At 48.9% G+C, this 18,785-nt stretch overlaps 6 protein-coding genes across 6 annotated transcripts; 3 read left to right on the top strand and 3 right to left on the bottom strand.

The window, feature by feature from the left end:
* Positions 1–522: 522 nt before the first annotated feature.
* VE01_09644 (uncharacterized protein) lies at positions 523–2,032 on the top strand. Its single transcript, XM_018279056.2, has 12 exons — positions 523–658; positions 727–790; positions 877–971; positions 1,019–1,099; positions 1,154–1,193; positions 1,241–1,311; positions 1,401–1,453; positions 1,505–1,515; positions 1,565–1,593; positions 1,644–1,748; positions 1,815–1,902; positions 1,960–2,032. Exons 1-12 carry the CDS (start codon positions 572–574, stop codon positions 1,974–1,976), a joined length of 741 nt encoding a protein of 246 aa, XP_018126297.1. The 5' UTR covers positions 523–571; the 3' UTR covers positions 1,977–2,032.
* A 1,027-nt stretch (positions 2,033–3,059) lies between these two features.
* Positions 3,060–4,690, top strand: VE01_09643 (uncharacterized protein; the record flags this gene model as incomplete). The annotated part of the gene is made up of 2 exons (XM_018279055.1): positions 3,060–4,260; positions 4,314–4,690. The coding sequence occupies 2 exons, from the start codon at positions 3,060–3,062 to the stop codon at positions 4,688–4,690; spliced, it is 1,578 nt and encodes a 525-aa protein (XP_018126304.1).
* Positions 4,691–5,167: 477 nt separating this feature from the next.
* On the bottom strand, positions 5,168–5,865 carry VE01_09642 (uncharacterized protein; the record flags this gene model as incomplete). Its single annotated transcript, XM_018279054.2, has 2 exons — positions 5,532–5,865; positions 5,168–5,473 (listed from the first exon to the last, which is right to left on the bottom strand). Exons 1-2 carry the CDS (start codon positions 5,637–5,639, stop codon positions 5,168–5,170), a joined length of 414 nt encoding a protein of 137 aa, XP_018126303.1. The 5' UTR covers positions 5,640–5,865.
* Positions 5,866–6,213: 348 nt separating this feature from the next.
* On the bottom strand, positions 6,214–7,020 carry VE01_09641 (uncharacterized protein; the record flags this gene model as incomplete). The annotated part of the gene is made up of 1 exon (XM_018279053.2): positions 6,214–7,020. The coding sequence occupies exon 1, from the start codon at positions 6,946–6,948 to the stop codon at positions 6,214–6,216; it is 735 nt and encodes a 244-aa protein (XP_018126302.1). The 5' UTR covers positions 6,949–7,020.
* Positions 7,021–7,458: 438 nt separating this feature from the next.
* VE01_09640 (uncharacterized protein) lies at positions 7,459–8,564 on the top strand (the record flags this gene model as incomplete). The annotated part of the gene is made up of 4 exons (XM_018279052.2): positions 7,459–7,769; positions 7,827–8,109; positions 8,225–8,382; positions 8,488–8,564. The coding sequence occupies exons 1-4, from the start codon at positions 7,526–7,528 to the stop codon at positions 8,562–8,564; spliced, it is 762 nt and encodes a 253-aa protein (XP_018126301.1). The 5' UTR covers positions 7,459–7,525.
* Positions 8,565–11,111: 2,547 nt separating this feature from the next.
* FAS1 (beta subunit of fatty acid synthetase) lies at positions 11,112–18,126 on the bottom strand. Its single transcript, XM_018279051.2, has 3 exons — positions 17,798–18,126; positions 12,451–17,671; positions 11,112–12,392 (listed from the first exon to the last, which is right to left on the bottom strand). The coding sequence occupies exons 2-3, from the start codon at positions 17,639–17,641 to the stop codon at positions 11,260–11,262; spliced, it is 6,324 nt and encodes a 2,107-aa protein (XP_018126339.1). The 5' UTR covers positions 17,642–17,671; positions 17,798–18,126; the 3' UTR covers positions 11,112–11,259.
* Between the last annotated feature and the right edge of the window lie 659 nt (positions 18,127–18,785).

Raw genomic sequence — 18,785 nt, 5'->3', positions numbered from 1 at the left:
GTTGGAGACTGCGGGGTATTCTCTTGGCCTTTTTCTGAGGCTTATACTGACCAACAATTACACAGGGACGAAAGGATGTTTTAATATAACACTCTTGACCTGTGATAAACGTTCAAGTACAAGTAAGCCGCGCCTAACACGATAAAGGAATGAACTACAGTGCCGGATGCCGCACTCGGCTACGGGATATCTAAGTTATGAAATCAATACTGGCTAAATGTCACATATTCCATATGCCATATGCCATATGCCACTGCACAGGTCGTTATTCCAAAGCACGTGCCATTACCGGGACCGCTGTCGTTGCCATTACCGTTGTCTCGTACCGAAACTCGTCATCGGTTTCGGTTCTTGTGACTTCGGCTTCGACAACCGATTAAACGAACTGTCATCCTGTTACTCATTATACCCCGCACTGGCATCCTGTTATACCCCGCGCTAGAATTGATAAGAACTTTATCAGCGAAGTTAAATCCATAACACAATTCTAACTTATAACTCAAAACCGTCATCTGCTCTCACTCACCATAATCAAACCCGAATATTACATACAACATAACAACCCGCCAACATGCCTGTCGCTATTGTTACCGGTTCTTCAAGGGGTATTGGAAGGGCAATTGCTTTGCAGTTGGCTGATGATGGAATGGATATTGCAGTTAGTTTTGCCATGCTACGACTCTGCCAGTTGAGTTAGGTTTGTGTTAATCTCAAAAAATAAAATAGATCAATGACATCGAGCAACAATCGGCATATATGGAAAGTGTCAAGGCTGAAGTCGAGAAGAAAGGTGTGATGTCAAAGCTACCATTTATTTTCTATTGACTGAATATGATGGATTATAACATCCCAGTGGAAGCTAACAGTCTATGATAGGCAGACGAGCGATTGTTGTTGTTGCGGATGTAAGCGTTGAGGAGGATGTGAAGAGATTGGTTGACACAACAGTGGAACAACTTGGGGAGTTGAACGTATGATATCTCTATATAGCTACACCAACAACACTAACTTATGTTAGGTCATGGTTTCAAATGCTGGAATTATCGTAACAAAGCGCCTATTTGAGGTCTCCGTGGCTGAATGGGACAAAGTACAACAGGTACTCACCACTCGCCAGCCCCTTGTAAGATTACATGACTAACCCTACTCCAAGGTAAACGTTAGAGGCATGTTCTTATGTTACCGTGAAGCAGGTATGTGTGAGCGTTTCCGATAAATATGGGTATCTAATAATTTCTAGGGAGACAGATGATTGCTCAAGGCAAGGGCGGTAAAATTATTGGTGCTGCATCGATTGCTGCCTTTAGACCTGTGAGTGCCACCTTGCATTCTGGTCGACATATGCTAACTTTTTCTGACGTCGGGAAATGCGTTACCTTACTCTGTGAGTAAATGGGCAGTTCGAGGACTCACGCAGGCGGTTGCTTTGGAACTTGCAGAGCATGGAATTAATGTACGTCTCCAGAATTTGGTTTAAAAAAACAAGAATCTAACAACATTGCAGGTCAACGGCAAGTCAACCCCGCTCGCTGTCTAAATGAAAGCCAACTAAGAAACTATTAAGCTTATTGCCCTGGACCTGTCAGCACTGATGTAAGTCCCGTTCTGCCTCCGTTCAGTATGTATACTAAATCTTATTACAGATGTGGGACGCTATTGATGCAAGCGTGGCAGCAAGAACCGGACTTGCTAAAGGCGAGGCCTTTGAGAGGTCTATTCAGTCCCGATCTGCAATGAAGAAGGCCCAGGTATGTTGCAATCCTGTTAACAGCAGATAATTACACAAACGACTCGGTTTGTTAACAGAACTACAGACTCCGGAGGATATCGCGAATATGGTGAGCTTCCTTGCCAGCGATAAAGCGAGGATGATCACAGGGCAGAGCATGATTGTTGACGGAGGTAAGTTTTGAGCTTCAATAATTTGTTGTGGGAAGCTGCTAACTAAATGTTACCAAGGTATCGTCTTCTCATGAGTGTGTCAGATGTTTATGTAAAGCAATGCATAATCTGTTTCTGTTTTTGAGAATCCGTGTTTCTCACGATAGCTTTACTATAGAATGATAAATATTATGAAATACCTAGACTTCTTTCATTTATTTTGCCCAAACCAATGACTGGTGAATCGCTGGCATTTTCCTCAGTGACACTAAACCCGCAATTACGTCCTGCGGCATTTGACTTAGGCTTTTACTAAAGTGCTATTTTAGATGAGGTTCTTTTATACACACCCCTCTCCTGAAATGTAAGTTTAGCGATTGCACTGGCTAGTAATTTATTCATAGGCTGGCTGGCGATACTAGTGGCAGCGAAAATGACATTTTTAGTGATATCAGGAACGGCGCAAGGGTCACCAGGTAGTACAGTATACAGGCAAACTAGAATAGACGAGTAATTATGTATCTATGCTATCTAATTAATTCGCGTATTTCTGCAGGAGAGGTGAAGCCTTCAGCCAGGGCAGCTATTGCTGCGTAAACTCCGTTTGGTGCGAAGCTGGCATATCGGCGGAGCGGAAGCTCTTCAGTTCAGAACTGAGCACACCCTCTTTGGATCTTGCATATGCCGCGCATTATACCGGGGTTTGACAATATAGAGCAATTAACCCCAGAGGGAAAATCACGATTGCCACATTTAGAGCCGATAGGTTCACAAACTTCAGTATACTATCGGCAGACCCGGGGTTGCGGGGATATGCGGGGTACATGCAAAGGCAATAGTCTGGGGTTTGTGTGGGGAAGCAATGGCCTGGTAGCCAATAAAGAACCAAGTGACAGCCGTGATCCAATAATTACTGATCCCAGCATTCCCTACAACTCGGTATGGGCCCGAGATCTTCAGGTGGTTTACCAGAATAGTCTCGTACAAAACATGTATAATCTCGGCAACATACCCATAGCATTCACATCCTTCGGTAAAGTATAATTATGCATATATAGAAGGCTAACAATGAAATATAAATAATTATATCTCAACCTCTACAGCATTTTCTTCGGGCTTCAAGACTCCTCAACAATCAACAATCAACAATCAACACTTGCTTTCGTGCGACTTCAAATATGAAAACCCAGCAACATGGCAGTACTGACGATGGCGACTGTGAAAAGGCAATGCACACGGGTGATGAAGACGCCGTTAAATCTCCAACAACAGCAGATGTAGAAAGTGCCAGAAATGCCGCTCTCGTGGCCTTATCTCCGACAGAAAAACGCAAAGTCATCCGCCGGGTTGACTTACGGGTAACCTGTGTTCTAGGATTGATATACTGCATCAGCCAAATGGACCGCAATAATCTCGGATTTGCAGCAATTGCTGGAATGAACGCAGATCTCGGCATGGATGGCACAAAATACTCAATAGTCATCCTGGTCATGTTCATCACTTACGTGGCTTTTCAGCCTGTTGCGACTGTGTTGATGCGGATTATTGGACCTCGATACTTTCTGTCTGCTATCACAGTCTCATGGGGTGCTGTGGTAATTGGCTTCGGATTTTCCACAAAATGGTGGGAATTGATACCACTCCGACTCGTGCTAGGAGCGCTAGAAGCTGGTGTTTTTCCTGGTTCGGTATACCTTCTCTCATGCTGGTATCCCCGGTACGACCTGCAGAAGCGCACCGCATTGTTTTACCTCATTGGAACTATTGCAAGTGCATTTACGGGTATCCTAGCATATGGTCTGTCGCAAATGGAAGGCTTGGGATCTGGAGCTGGTTTAGGCACTCATTTTGGTCCAACTGAGGCCAACCCAAATGCCCCGGCAGGCATTATGAGTATGAGTGGCATTGCGGGTTGGAGGTGGATCTTTATCATGCTTGGCGTAATCACCGTCGTCTGTGGCCTTATTTCTCTGTTCTTCATTGTCGACTTCCCAGAAAACGCTTCGAAGAAGTCCTTCGGGATGACATTTCTCAACGAGAAGGAGGTCGCATTCTTCGTTGCAAGAATTGAGGAGGACAGACTGGATGTTGTTGCTGAAGAGTTTAACCTGCGCGCGTATTTGAAAAACGCCGCAGATCTGAAGCTGTGGGCATTCGCTTCTCTGTTCGGTCTTACAACAACTACCAACTATGCTGTGGCATATTTCTTGCCCATCATCCTCCGAAACAGCATGGGCTTCTCGATCGCCCAAGCACAATGTCTTACTGCGCCTCCGTTTGTCGCTGCTGGTATTACAATGATAACGCTGGGCTGGATCTCCGACAAATATCGCATTAGAGGTCCTATTGTTCTTTTAAATGCCACCGTGAGCATTATTGGTACGTTAAAGCTCCATCTACAGTGCCACTCTCATGGTTAATAATATTACCAGGTCTCTGCATCTTAGGCTTTGCTAAGGGCACCGCCGTACGATACTTTAGCGTCTTCCTTATTGCAAGTACCGGAAACTCCAACACTCCTGGTATAGTCACTTGGCAGTCAAACAACGTCAGGGGTCAGTGGAAAAGGGCTTTTGGCTCTGCTGCTGTTGTGGCTTTTGGTGGATTAGGCGGGATTATTGGAGGAACAGTTTTTCGAACAGAAGATGCCCCATTGTATCGACCTGGCATCTACGCCTGCCTTATCGCAAACTTCCTGATTGTTGCCATCAGTTTAATTCTGATGTTGACGCTGCACAGGGCAAACAAGCGGGCCGACGCGGGACAGAAGGTTATCCAGGGTCTCGTCGGTTTTAGATATGCCGTTTAAAAATATTATGTAGTGCGTGTAGTTAGTTAGCAGATATATTCAGAGTTATTCTTTACTAAGGCCGTTTGCTGTATCTATAGTGAGTGAATAGATATTATGATTTATTACACTGAGGAAAGAGGTGGCTAGTCGGACGGGAATAAAGTTCTTAATCACAACTTTGGTAATGCGCATTGTATCTTGTCGATCTGCAAGCATGGATACTCCTTTTCGATACAAGTAAACGGTTCCATGTAAAGTGACCAACGCCAAGTTATCTAGTGTTGACGAGTTCTGCAAGTGCTAGGAAGCCTATGGTTTTAATTAACTTTACAATCAATTAGGCTCACAAAGCGTTGAAGTTAAAACGGTCTCTCCAATTTTAAATCCACTTGCAAGAAAACTTTATAAAAATAATGCATTATCTCGTTGTACGTCCTATGTGAGAAGGGTCTTTAATCGCAGAGTCTTAGCCATGGACCTTGTCTATAAATGTAATTATTTACGCTCTCCGCTTGCCTTCAATTCCGCAATAACAGCGCTGGCAATCAAAAACGCGTCCCGGCCTGCAGGCACACCAGTATAAATCATCGTGTGCCTAATTGCCTCGCAGATCTCCTCTTCAGTCAGGTCAACATTGAGCGCAGCCTGGACGTGAATCGTCAACTCCGGGCCTCGACCAAGTGCCGTTAAGATACCAATGTTCAATAGCGACCTTTGCTTGAGCTCGAGACCGGGGCGGGCATATGACGCAAAGCAGACTTCTGTTATGAATTCTGAGCTTGTCTTGGTGAAAATGTCTGGCTGTTTTTGGTTAGAAATGCCGTGGTAAAAAGTTGCGTGTTAATTGCATGGCACTTACCTCGCCGGCTGGCTTCAGCTTTGAGAGTAAAGCCTCCCCTAGGACTTTCCTCCTCATCTCAATCCCCAACTTCATCGCATCAGATGGTGCTGAAGATTCGGTAGACATAATTTAGGTTCAAAAGTTATAACTTTGTAAGTGATTATTGTAAATGTGGGCGATGGGTATAGTTTATGGGAAAGTTACGTGCCATAGCTTTACTTATAATGACCTTTGCCGAAATCAAACCAAATTTAGCTATGGCGGCACCCATTCCCGCTTTCACGGCACTGCCGAACTGCCTCCAACACAACCGATACTTCCGCGGGTCTCGGTACGCTCCCCGACTGGACTGTACCTATTGCCACAACCGAATTCATCAGCGGCATACTTGATGTTGGGGTATATCTTGGAAGCTGGCAATGAACGACGGGGTGAACGGCGGGGTAGCGGGGTAGCGAGGTGTGGCTAGCCACGGAATCACATCGAAGCCATGTGGCAGAGCACACAGATGATATGCTAGGAACCTAACAATCTGGTCTTTCTTTCGGAGATCGACATGGGTGAAGTTTATTTAATAAATCAAAAAAACTAAAGGAAGGTACCATTTCTCACGCGAATTGGTAGAAAGGCAACGACCAGACAAGGTTCCCCAGCATCATGGCCCCCCAACCAAGCCTTCTGACCAGCCGCGCACAGCGCATCAGATCTGCGCCAGCCCCCCATCAACAGCAACCTCACTAGCAGTCATAAAACTACTATCCCCCGACGCCAAAAACGCCGCCACCGCCCCCACCTCCTCCGGATCCGCCATCCGCTTCAACAAATTCAACTCCGCAAACACCTTCATCCCCTCCTCCCCCAACGCCGCCTTCGCCAACTCAGTCGCCGTACAAGCAGGCGACAGCACATTAACCCTAATCCCCGTCCCCTTCAGATCCTCCCCCCACGTCAGCGCCAGGTTGCGCACGGCCGCCTTGCTGGCCCCGTAGAGACTGAATGCCGGGGCACCAGTGGTGCCGGCGCTGGAGCCGGTGAGGATGATTGAGCCGCCTGGACCCATGAGGGGGAGGGCTTTCTGGACGGTGAAGATTGTGCCCTTCACGTTGACATCGAGGATTTCGTCAATGTGCTCAACGGTGATGGAGCCGAGCTTGAGTTGGCTCCCGACGCCGGCGTTGGCGAAGACGATGTCGAGGGTTCCGCGCTCGGATTTTACGGCGGCGTAGAGGCGGTCGAGGTCGGAGAGGGAGGAGATGGAGCCTTGGATGGCGCGGGCGTTGGGGCCGAGGGTGGCCAGAGCCGCGTCGAGTTGGTCCTGGCGCCGGCCGAAGATGAAGACGAAGGCGCCTTCGGAGATGAAGCGCTTTGCTGAGGCGAGGCCGATGCCTGTGGCGCCGCCGGTGATGACGGCGGTTTTTCCGGTGAGGCGGGACATGTTGGGTATGGTTTGTTGGAGATGAAGTAAATAGGTTGTTATTGAGTTGAAGTAATGTAGATAGGTTGTAATTTAGTCTGATGTAAGAGATAATGATTATATTTCCAGAGTAGGGACACCGCCTTCTTATATAGGAGCGACGAGCAGCATATTACCTGATAAACTCTATATCAACGATCAACCGGCCGACCAAACGGCCTTATACGTACGATTATTCATCCGGCCATTGGCGGTCGAAGTGACATTTTACTATCCAATTATTATTTTAACATACAATTGCGAACATATACCATTACAAATCATCAATTTACAGCAGGTCAAGAAATAAAAATTGTTCTGTCAATGAGGCCGTTGATAACTCCGTCCCGGCGGAGGTTTATCATGATTATAAAATCGCCACTTATCACCGCCGCCGCCAAATTTCTTAACAAGCCCTCATCAACAACCAAACTTTTTAGCTTAGCCAGTTCAATAAATATACTATATATCAAGCAACTACTCCTCCCTCAACATCACATACGCCTTATTTTCCCCCCTCCACCCAGTATACCCCTAAGTCCCCCATACACCCATCATCATGCCCACCACATCCCCCATCCTCCTAATCCTCGGCGCCGGCCCTAACATCGGGCAATCCGTCGCCCGCATCTTCGCATCAAAAGGCTACAAAGTCGCTCTCGCATCTCGTTCCCAAAAAGAAGTAGACAGCACGGATAATCACCTACATATCCCCTGCGACTTCTCCTCCACCTCCGATGTCATCGATGCATTTACAAAGGTTAAGAAGGTGTTTGGTATTCCCAGCGTGGTGGTTTATAACGGTAAGCCCCCTAATGGTTAAGAATGCGTCTGAATGGATCCCTACTAACAACTCCCAGTCAGCGCCTCAACATTCACCCCCGCTCAAGACCCCTTCGCCCTCCCCCTAGCAGATCTCACCAAAGACCTCACAATCAATGTAACCAGCGCCTTCATCGCCGCCCAACAAGCAGCAGCCTGTTTCTCCCAGCTCCCAGCTTCTGCGGCGCGGACGTTCATCTATACGGGGAATATCCTGAACGTCTCCATCCTCCCCGGCTTTCTCTCCCAGGGGATGGGGAAGTCGGCTGGTGCACATATGATCTGGGCTGCTTCAGCCGCATATAAAGAGCGTGGTTTCAAGTGAGTTTGTTTCTGTTTCTATTTCTATTCTATTTCTATTTATTTCCCCCTACTCTTTAATTTTTAATTTTAGTCAGTGTAGTGGGAAGATGAAAGGCTAATGTTGGTTGGATAGGTTTTACTACGCCGATGAACGAAAAGCAGATGGGACGCCCATATACAGAGTTAATGGCGACGCGCACGCAGAACTCTATTTGAAGCTGGCGGGGGGAAAGACCCAGGGGGAGTGGCTGCAGACGTTCGTTAAAGGCGTGGGATACACGAAGTTTGAGAGTTAGTACGTGTCTCAGTGTTCGGCACAGATCGTAGATGACCCGACCCGATCCGGATCATGATCCGGATCTATCCTATCCGTCATAATTTTGGCATATCCGTGAGATCCGGATCATGATCCGGATCATACGGATATTGCCAAGGATGCCAAGGATGCCAAGGCCACAGTAGACGTAGTATAATTGAATCTATAATAGCAGTCTAATTACTATATTGTAACGATTACCGCCTGTAATAATGAGCGACTCTAAGTTATTAGATTTGCCGTTAGATCATGAGAGCTATTCTTAAATAGAAGAGCTGTCGTTACCACATCTTATACCTCAATCTACCCCTATTCTGCCATCAGTCGAAGTAGTCAATAGATCACTGAGTAATATACTTCAAGGTCCAAGGGTTATATTACTACCAACGACTTCGAAGCTATTCACAAAGGGCTTATATCGTCGGGAACTGCTTAATACTCGGCCGCCAACCATAAAGATGGTATGCCTATAGCTAGACTGCGGATTTTCAATAGCGCCACAAGGGCTAAAGCAGTCGTCGACAGGTAATTTATAGAGGCATTACTCTTTGAAGCATCCAGCAGTATTATACGCCCTTAAAAATGAGAATAGACAGTCGTCTAGTACGTTAAGCAGTACATCATTGTTCTTTAGCCTACGCCTATTAGCTATATCAAAGCAGTCTAGTAATCCTTCGAAATATAAGGAGTTATTACTACAGTTCATTATGTTAAATAATCTATCGATACGCCTTGTTAAGAGCCATTCATTCCGTGAATTAGTTCAATTCTTAAGCCTAACAACTATATCAATATTAGCTCGTACGCTACACCGAGAACTTTAGCGTCAGTTCTCATACCACTGAGGCTAGCTACAACTCGAGCTTAATTCTCATATTAGGAGAGGAGGCTGGATATCAATAACAACGGATGCATGGTCTGCACGGAATTATATAGACTACGCTGCTATTACAGTACACTAGATCAACGATAAATGGCAACAGAAGTCTAAAGTACTCGACGTTATACATCTTTAAGAGCCTATCTACAGCAGCGAATATCTAGCTTAACAATTAGTACTCGTAACAGATGATATAGGTATTATAGGAGCTGTCTTTACCTATACAAGAGACAACGCTTTAGCTAATACTGTTATGCTTGCGGAATATGAGAAAATAGCTAAAGACTAGGAAGTGACGACACAACAGCTATAGACGTTTAGAGTTAAGGAAGGAGACGTACGATGTATAGCCCATATTATTAATATCGCTGTTTAAGATGCTCTTAAGACTTTGAAAGCTGCTCCTGCTAAGCAAGCTGAAAGTTATCGGTGTGAGCAAGGAGCTGCGCGGATTCTAACAAGCTCGTCCGAAAGCAATATCGAAGTTAAGAATACCCTTAGTAAGCTACGAAGGCATATCTACGTATTTAGGAATCGAAGGCAATGGAAAGATGCTCTTTAAAAGCAGACTATTGCTGCTGGTCTAAAGAAGCTACAATTATCACTTAATATGCTAGTCCGGTAGAACTTAACGTACGAAATGGTTTCAGCTGTCATTAAGCTACAGACCCCGATTACAGCAATCTGTGCTACTTAGCAAATGGATCTAAGTATAAGAAATATTGCTCTTACACTAGAGGATTAGATAACACTTTACGCTCTTTAGAATTTCTTCTATATATTCGTCAAGCCGTCGCAGAAGCTTCAAGCAAGTGTATACCTAACGCTTAACTTTGCAATTCCTCAGTATCTAAAGATAATAAAGAAGCTCGAGGCTCTATAGAATGAGGTTAGTATATCATCAACAATTAGTCTAGCTTGTATCGCTGCTTCTAAGAAGCTTAATGAGTATTATACGCTTGCTACAAATCATCAATAGAGTCATTTAGGGGTAGCTACAATTTGTAATCCGCGCATGAATCTCAACGTATTCAACAGTCTTTAGCTAAGTAATACTAAAGAAGTTAAACGGAATAGAGTAAAGCAGCAGTTCCATGACGTTTTTATTCAGTATAGAGACTGCTAATACTTCCTCGAAGAAGAGTAGAGGGATGCTGAAGCCAATTTACCGCAATTACCTATAGAACCTAACTCTAACGACGATTTATATATTTCTTATAGTATCTACCAAGAACTAGAATGGAAGCGCTAGCTTGTTAAGCCCTAGCTAGGTCTAGCAACAGATATTCTTAAATATTAGGCGGCAAAACAGTATCAGTATCTAATTATTACTGCAATTGCTCGAGATCACTTGGCAATTCCCGCAACATTAGCGCCGTCAGAGCAGGTCTTTAGTAATGGAGCTGATATTCTAACGAAGAAGAGGAATAGGCTCTCTCCTGAAACACTACGATATTTACTCTGCTTACGAGACTGGGGTCATATAGTAGATACCGACGAGAGCGAAGCCGAAGATGCTGATGACGAAAGGGAGGAGTAATTAGATCTATTATTATACTATTCTATTTTAAGCCTCACTTTTTAAGCCTCATTTTTTAAGAGATCCGGATCTGATCCGGATCTATCCGTTAGATATTAGACGGATCATGATCTGACCCGTGAGGGCTACGGATCAGATCCGGATCACGATCTGCCGAACACTGACGTGTCTTCTATCTAAGGGATTGCTTGGGGGTCTAAGGTCTAGTGTTGTGAGTGTCATATAGTCGTGTTAAAATTCATGTGTCGAAATTCAAATATGTTGTATCATAAATAAATAAAAAACCGGAAATTATTCTTAAACCATTTATTTTAATTCATCCCTTTCTACATTAAAAAAGACAACAGCGCGCTTCTCTACAGATATATAAAAAAAGTTCCCCCTCCTCCTCTCTCCCAAAAACTCATCTATCTAATCCCCCCACCCACACACCTACGAAGCATCCGTCTCCGTCCCCTCCGCCTGCTCAACCTGCACATGCTCAAAGCTACTCTCACTCCCCTCCCTCCCGCTTGACCCATCCTGATAACTCTCCCAATTCGCAAGCACATCCTTAATCTTCGGACTATTGGTCAGACGATACACATCCTCAAAGTACTCCTTCGTGATCTCAAACGGCCTCGCCGTGACATTGGGGATATACTTCCCAATCAGCTTACTCGGATCAATCGTCGTCTTATTGATTTTCTTCAGCAGGAAGGAACGGAACGGCTTGACACCTGAGCGGAGGAAGGTGGAGTGGAAGGGTACGTCGATGCCCTTGAGCGGGATGGTTGCGAATCCACGTTGGAGGTCGAGCGGCTTGGGCTTTGTCTCGGTCTGGCGCGCGCATTCGCGGATGATTTCAACCAGGTGCGCTTTCACGTCCTCGATGCTGAGAGTTTCCATCAGGGCTTGGATATCGATCTTCTGCGCCTTGAGGTAATTCGTCACACCCGTGAGAGTATCGAGCGCGCGCAGGTCGCCAGCGCAGACGTACTGCATATTGGCGATATTGTAGTTCACAATCTCCAACAACCACTTTGTCTCCTCGGCGATATTCTCAACGACGTATTGCAGCGCCTGCTCGTTGAAGGTCTTGCTGATGCGCGAGGGGTTCACGGCGCACATGGAATAATTCGAGCGGCCCGTGGCGTCGCGCTCGACGGCGACTTGCATGGTGAGACCTCTGTAGAAGACGACAGAAACCAAAGACTCGATGGGCATGACGTCTGCGAGGGCAGCGAGGGCGGAGTACTCGCCGAGGGAGTGACCCGCGAAGCTGCTGTCGCGCTGGACGAGGCCCTTGGAGAGCATGTCTTCGAAGCTGGCTTTTTCCATCAGGGTCAGGGCGGGCTGGGTGAATTGGGTGGCGGAGAGGAGGCCGGTGGGGGAGCGGTAGGTGTACGAGGTGGTGTTCTCGTCGACTTCTTTGAAGATCTTCTCCGACTTGGTGGTGCCGTCTGAGGCGACGGTCTCGAAGGTCATGGCCATGTAGTTTTGGCGGATGGCTTTTCCGCGGGGGCCACCGAAGTGGATGGTTAGCTCCTTGGGGTTGTTCTTGACGATGTTGGTGATAGCGAAGCCTGGGAAGTGTTAGTTAAACTGCATAAACCCACCAAATCGAAGGAAAAGAAAACTCACCATAAGTATCCATGAAATGCTTATCAGCCCGATCCCAAACCTCCTTCGCAACAGGGCTGCTAGCATAAAGCTCCATACCCATACCCTGCTCCTGCGATCCCTGTCCAGTAAAGACATACGACGAGACAGGCTGCTCCACCTCCGCCTCACCAAGGAGAACCTTCTCCTCAGTAGCCTTGTTGCTCGCCTCAACCTTGATAATCTTGCGACCAGCAACCATGCCAACATGCTGCAGTCTGACCTCAATATCATCGTTAGGCAGAACCATGCCGACCAGCGAAGCGTGGAAGCTCCGCACGCGACCGATGTGGTTCTCAGCGGCCCAGGTCTCAACGAGACTGCGCACGGCAGCACTGGAGTACATGCCGTGGGTGATGGTACCGGGCAGGTTGGCGTAGCTGGCAAACACGCGAGAAACGTGGATGGGGTTGAAGTCACCGGAGACACGAGCGTAGGTCTCGTTCGATGCAGGGGCCCTGAGCTGCAGAGGCGCCTTACCGTTGAGCGGGATGGCATTCTCGAAGTTGATGGGCTGCTCGATGGAGGAGCCGTGGCGCTGGAGGTAGTCGATGACTGGGTTACCGTGGGAGACACCAGCCTCGTAGTCAACAGTGGCGATCTGGATGATCTCCTTAGTTGGGAGCTCGAGGAGAACTTGTCCCCTGGTCTCGACGCTGCTGAAGACAGTCTTGTTCTTGAAGCGGTAGTAACTCTGGAGACGGAAAATCAGAGTCTGGCCGAGGAGATCAATATCGGTCTCCTCAACGTTGAACCACTCCTTGGAGCGCAGCACGGCAACATCCTTGCTAGACTCCAAGTGCAACTGCATAGGCACCTCAGTCTTGCGCTGGAAGGTGTTCTCGAAATCGGTGTAGGCACCGCGGTACAGGAACTGCGAAGTAACCTCCATAACAGGCTTGCCCTCACGGGTAATCGTGCCCATAACCTCAACCATCTTGCCGGAATCCTGGTTGATAACAGCATTGATCTGTGCAGTGGTGGCAACCTCATCACCCTCCTTCAATGGGTCCGCACCAGGAAGCATGCGGAAACCGTTGGAGAGATGGACGAGCTTGAGCAGGTCACCATCGATCGTGCGTGGGAAGATGGGCTTGGTAATAGCCTTCCAGCCGACGACGATGGCGAAGTCCATGGGGGCATACACCTCCTTGCCGGGTCTCGACACGAAAGCCTCACCCTTGTTGCCAACGGCGTGGACGAAGTCATTGATAGCCTCACCGGTAACAGTGGCGCTTCCACCATCGAACTCGCCGGTAACAGATGCGTCCAAGTCGAGCTTCTCGGTACCGAACCACGCCTTCCAGTAGAACTCCTTGATGCGGTCGTTGCGGTCCTCCATAACCTCGTGGATTGGAGCATAGCCGGCCTCAGGGTGGTACCTGAACTTCAACTCAAGGTCAACTGGCTCTCCGAGAGCGGTGGTGTCCTTGGTGATGTTGACGGCAATCTTGTTGCTTCCCTCGAGCTTGACCTCGATGACCTGGACGTAGTGGTTGGGTCTTGGCTGCTCCTTGACGGTGATGACGGTCTTGGATGGGTCGTTCGGGTATTGGACCTCGACGAACAATCCACGGACTGGCGTGAGAATACGCTTCATAGGGTTGGTCTGGAACTTTTGCCCCTGGACAAAGATCTCAGAGGTGAAAAGAGCATGTCTCCACGAACGCTTGGAGCCAGCGAGGAGGGTGAGCCAAGCATCCAATGACGGCAGGGTAGCCGATGGGGACGAAGACAGGCGGTAAGTGGTCTTCTCAGCATCCTGGTTGACAATCAAACCCTCGAACTCAGCCTCGGCATCAGACTCGACGAGCTTGCCGCCAAAGTACTCGGTGACCGGAATGGCAGACTCATCACCGTTGTAGATGTCCTTAGTCAAGCCCTCGATGTGAGCGTTGTGGACGCCATCAAGAATATCCTTGATGGGCTCATCGACAATCTTGGAGTACTTCACGGCAGTTGGGCCCTGCAAGATACAAGTCCTGCCAACATCCTGGCCAATGACGGCCTCAAGATCCTCAGACTGCCACAGCGAATCCTTCTTGAAGAAGAACTCGAAGTTTTCGTCGAGAACAGGGACGAAGGTAGTTGGCTTCTGGCCACGGCGTTGGCAAAGGAGGAGGAAGAACTGAACATCCTGTGCGTTGATAAGCTGAGTCTCAGCCTCAGGGTAAGACTCGAGAATCCTCTCCACAGTCGCGTAAGGCTCGTTGAGCTCAGCGTAGCTCTGGAGCAGCGAGGGGTTACCCTTGCCCTTGGTAAAGCGCTCCTCAACACGGTAGATGAAATCTCCCGTAAGCTTAGTGTAAGATTTATCAATCCAGCGCGCCTCGTGCTTAACGTAAAGCAGATCGACCAAACGACGAACAACCTCACCATAAGTCATATCCTCGAGATCGACAGTCTCGCCAGCCTTGTTGCGACCGAACCAGACCTTCTGGAAGTCGTCGTTGAGCTTCTTGATGATGTAGGCACGGTTCTTCTTCAGCTCTGGCACGCGCTTCTCCTTGGGCAGGCTGAAGATCTTCTGGTCCATCTCGGCCCAGAACTTGACACCGCGGGTAGCGAGCTTGTGGATCGGCTCGCCCATCTCCGAGCGGACGGTGATGACACCTCCAGCGGGACCCTTGTAGGTCTTCTCCCAGTGGCTGTCCTCTACGCCCTCTGCCTCAGTGATGGCCTTCTTGGCGTTAAGACTGGTGTGAGCCTCCTTGGAGGTCATCACACGGCTGCCGAAAAGGCATCCGTCGAAGGGCATGGGTGGGTAACCAAAGTTGGAAGACCAGGTACCGGTGATGTAAGGGTAGGTATCCTCAGCACCACCGAAGCCGCTGCCAGCAACGAGAATGAGGTTCTCGCATCTGCGGATTCTGCCGTACATTTGCAGGATTGGCTGATGGAAATCCTCGAAGGAGTGATGACCGCCACCGCGTCCGCCAGTCCACTGCATCATGACAGGGAAAGTGGGGTTGGCCTTGGCGATGTTTATGACGGACTGGATACCATCGATGGATCCTGGCTTGAACGAGATGTGCTTCAGACCAAGAGTCTCGATGTACTCCTGTGCGACCTCGATGGATGGCACACCGGCACCGATGGTGAGACCCTCGATAGGAACTCCCTGTGCGCGGAGTTGACCAAGGAGAGGGATCTGCCACTGCATAGCGCGGGGGTTGACGTAGATGAGGTTGACTGTGATTCCACGGCCTGCGGGGATAGCATTCTCGATCTTGGTCAGGGCTTCGGTCATGGTCGCGGCGTTGTAGTATCCACCACCAGCAAGCTCAACCTGGTAACCGGCATTCATAGTTGCGGCAACAAAGTCCCAAGGAACTGTGCAGGGGGTCATACCAGCCACCATAACGGGAGGGACTCCTAGAAGTCTGCTCATCTTTGTGTCGACGTAGGTCTGGCCGCTGGTTGTCTTGATAAGACGAGGACCGTGCTCTTTGAGCCAGTCGACGGCGTACTTCACGGCGTGCTCCTCATCACGATCGAAGAGCTCTGGCTTGTAACCAACTTCCGGCACGGTACCGGCAATAGTGCCAGCGAGAATGACGCGGACACCAGTTCCATCCTTGTTACGGCTGGTCAAGACACCAAGACCGGAGATACCACCTGGACCAAAGTCAAGGACGTGGGTGGCTTGGGGGAAGACAGTAGCCTTCTCCCAGTTGACTGGCTCCTGGGTAATCAGGCGCACAAGCGTTGGCACGATGTTGCCTTCGACCTGCTCCCTCAGGTCCTTACCAGTGTTGGTGTCGAAAACGGGGATACCAAGATCCTTGCTGGAGATGACAACGTCCTTCAAGTCCTCGTCGATGTTGCTTGTCGCGCTAGAGAGGTACTTGCTGTGGAATGGGGCGGTAATTGGCAAGAAGCGGTTCACGAATCTGACCTTGCGCTCAGTGAAGGGGATTCTGGTCTGATCTAACCCAGTTGGTGCCTTGACCTTACGGAGTTGAAGATTAAGACCGTAGAGCGAGAGAGGAGGTCCCGTTACGACAAGGTTGCGAGCGCTGTTGACCAGCGAGATCGAGATGTGGCGGTCCTCGGGAAGGTACTGGTTGGTAGCATCGATGTGCTCCTGGATCTGGTCTCTTGAAAGATCACGGATGCTCAACATGGGTGTGGGCATGCCCTCGCCATTCTCCTCGGAATCTTGCAGCACATTAGGTGCAAGGGAAGTTGTCGGGTAGGTCTGCTGGCTGCGAGAGCCGATCCAGAAAAGGATGGTAAGAGACTGGGTGGCAATCTTATCAAACGACTCCCAGCTGTCGGCTGCCGAAGTAGCAGCAGCAAGGACAACACCCTGAGAGTGTCCGGTGGTTCCGCTGAGCCTCTCGCGGAATGCGCCTGGGGTGAGACCAAGGGTCTTGCAAGCAACACTGTAGTGTGCAAGCTGGACGAGACCAATCAGTGGGAAGCTGACTGGCGCAGAAACGAGGTAGTCGACATCTGGGGTCGACTCTGGGTGGCGCAGCCAGGTCATGATATCCAGTCCCTTGATGTACAGCTTCTCAGCCTTGGGGTCGCGCGAGAGAGTCAGGAGCAGCTCAGCCGACGAAGTGATGAGCTCGCCAATGAAAGACTGGTAGGTGTTGTAAAGTTCCCTGAGCTCGTCGAAGTACTCCTCAATGTTTCCCTGTCCACCGAAGACAGAGTAGATCTTGGCAGTGCCCTCGCCTGCGGCTCTCAGGAGCGCAGACTGGTGGGATCTGATGGGCCTGTTGCTCGCGGCGCGCGCGGCATAGTATCCCCGCACGGTCTCCAGCTTCTTCTGGTCAATGCCGGGAATGCCGCCGCTCAAGGCGTGGACATCGTTGCCGCGCAGGAAGGCGCGCTCGAACTCGTTGAGAACGAGCTTGAGGACCTCTTCGTATGATCCCTGCGCATCGTCCTCTCCGGACTCGACCTCTGCCGCGATGAAGCTCAGGTATCGCGCCACGAGCTCTGCTGCCGAGGAAGGCTCGTCATCCTGTGCGAGTTCGTCTGTTGGCTCCGGGAGAGAGGCAAGGAACTGGTCCTTGATCTGGGAGGCGTGGAAGTGGAGGTTTGTAGGGATTAGGAAGGAGTGCTCGAGGGATCCATGTGTGAGGGTGAGGGGTCGGAGAGAGGATGACGATCGTGGCGTCGAAACGCCAGTCTGGGGTCCTGTGGACGTTCCCAGCATGTTGGTATAGAGGAGGTTGCGGTAGGAAGTCTGTAGTGGGAGGCAGGTTAGATAAATTCAATTGATCCTGTGAGCATAGAGAGGCTGAAGTAAAGATAGCCTCATCAAACACAATTCACGTCTCTCCACCTCCTACAAAGAAGTGATCAAACGCACCTGGTTCTCGAGATTCCAGATACTCAGTTAAGAGCAGGAATGTCTTCTTATCGCGGAAGAGTAGTTGTGGTTGAGCTCGGAGTCGATAATTAAGGGTGGATTGCGGGAATCTGTATTAAAAGAGAATAGGGTAAATGGTAAACTGGCTTCAAACAGCAGCAAGACGTAGAATGCGCGGAGTAGAAGAAGGTATATGAGCTCTGAGATGCGGGATAGTAGAGTTGTGTGTAGAAGAAGTGAGGAAGTAGAGACAATGGATGGGGGGGGGGAATAATTGATTCCTAAGAATTGGCCCTTGTCTGGTATCGGCAGAAATGTGAGGAGGTACATACAAATTGTTTTGGGTGGTAGGGGAGGGAGGAGCTCAACAAGGCCTCGCCAAAAGTTGACTACGGCGTACTACGGCGGTAGACTAGCGTTCCGATGGGGATCCAACGCAAATGCAGGTGCAGGCCTGGTTGCCGCGGCGAGGATGGTACGTACTGAGGAGCAGGGGGGTGAAGCCGTCGATACGGGCCAATGAGGGGACTCGAATTTGAGGAGGCTAGCTGGATCTAGCTGGATCGACGTTAGCGTCACAACAATTTTGACGTTATCGACGGGTGTAGTCACGTGGTGATAAGTAATCGGAGTTGGCTTGACTTATGTCCACCCACCACAGTGTCTAGACAATTTTATGTTGGGCATTAGGCATCCAGTTGAGAATACAGTACTATATTATGCTAAATACTAATATACTATCTAGTATACGCGTCGCAGGCATTTACTAATCATCAGCAACTGATCAACTATGCCTGCACGAATATAACCAGCATCAACATCATCCAGTTCACTAATCCGATACATTCTCGTGCTCAACCCTTTTGTCCCTGTGTGCTCCGTATTTTGATCCATACCGTTCATAAAGTGATACGACAAAAACACAACAGTATACGGCGTACGGATAGGAGTGGAGGCCCAGTAAATCATCCAATAGCAGACAAGCCAA

Source organism: Pseudogymnoascus verrucosus (assembly GCF_001662655.1).
Source record: "Pseudogymnoascus verrucosus strain UAMH 10579 unplaced genomic scaffold scaffold_60, whole genome shotgun sequence".
NCBI classification, from domain to species: domain Eukaryota; kingdom Fungi; phylum Ascomycota; class Leotiomycetes; order Thelebolales; family Thelebolaceae; genus Pseudogymnoascus; species Pseudogymnoascus verrucosus.
The sequence above is the reverse complement of the archived record's forward strand: the minus strand, read 5'-3'. Positions and strand labels throughout refer to the sequence as shown.

Bases quoted from the DNA above. Each gene is read 5' to 3' on its own strand.
- FAS1 (XM_018279051.2), bottom strand. From the start codon at position 17,641: ATGCTGGGAACGTCCACAGGACCCCAGACTGGCGTTTCGACGCCACGA. The intron at 12,393-12,450 runs GTGAGTTTTCTT...AACACTTCCCAG, and splicing joins GCATTTCATGGATACTTATG to GCTTCGCTATCACCAACATC.
- VE01_09644 (XM_018279056.2), top strand. From the start codon at position 572: ATGCCTGTCGCTATTGTTACCGGTTCTTCAAGGGGTATTGGAAGGGCA. The intron at 659-726 runs GTTAGTTTTGCC...AAAATAAAATAG, and splicing joins ATGATGGAATGGATATTGCA to ATCAATGACATCGAGCAACA. The intron at 1,312-1,400 runs GTGAGTGCCACC...GTAAATGGGCAG, and splicing joins CGATTGCTGCCTTTAGACCT to TTCGAGGACTCACGCAGGCG.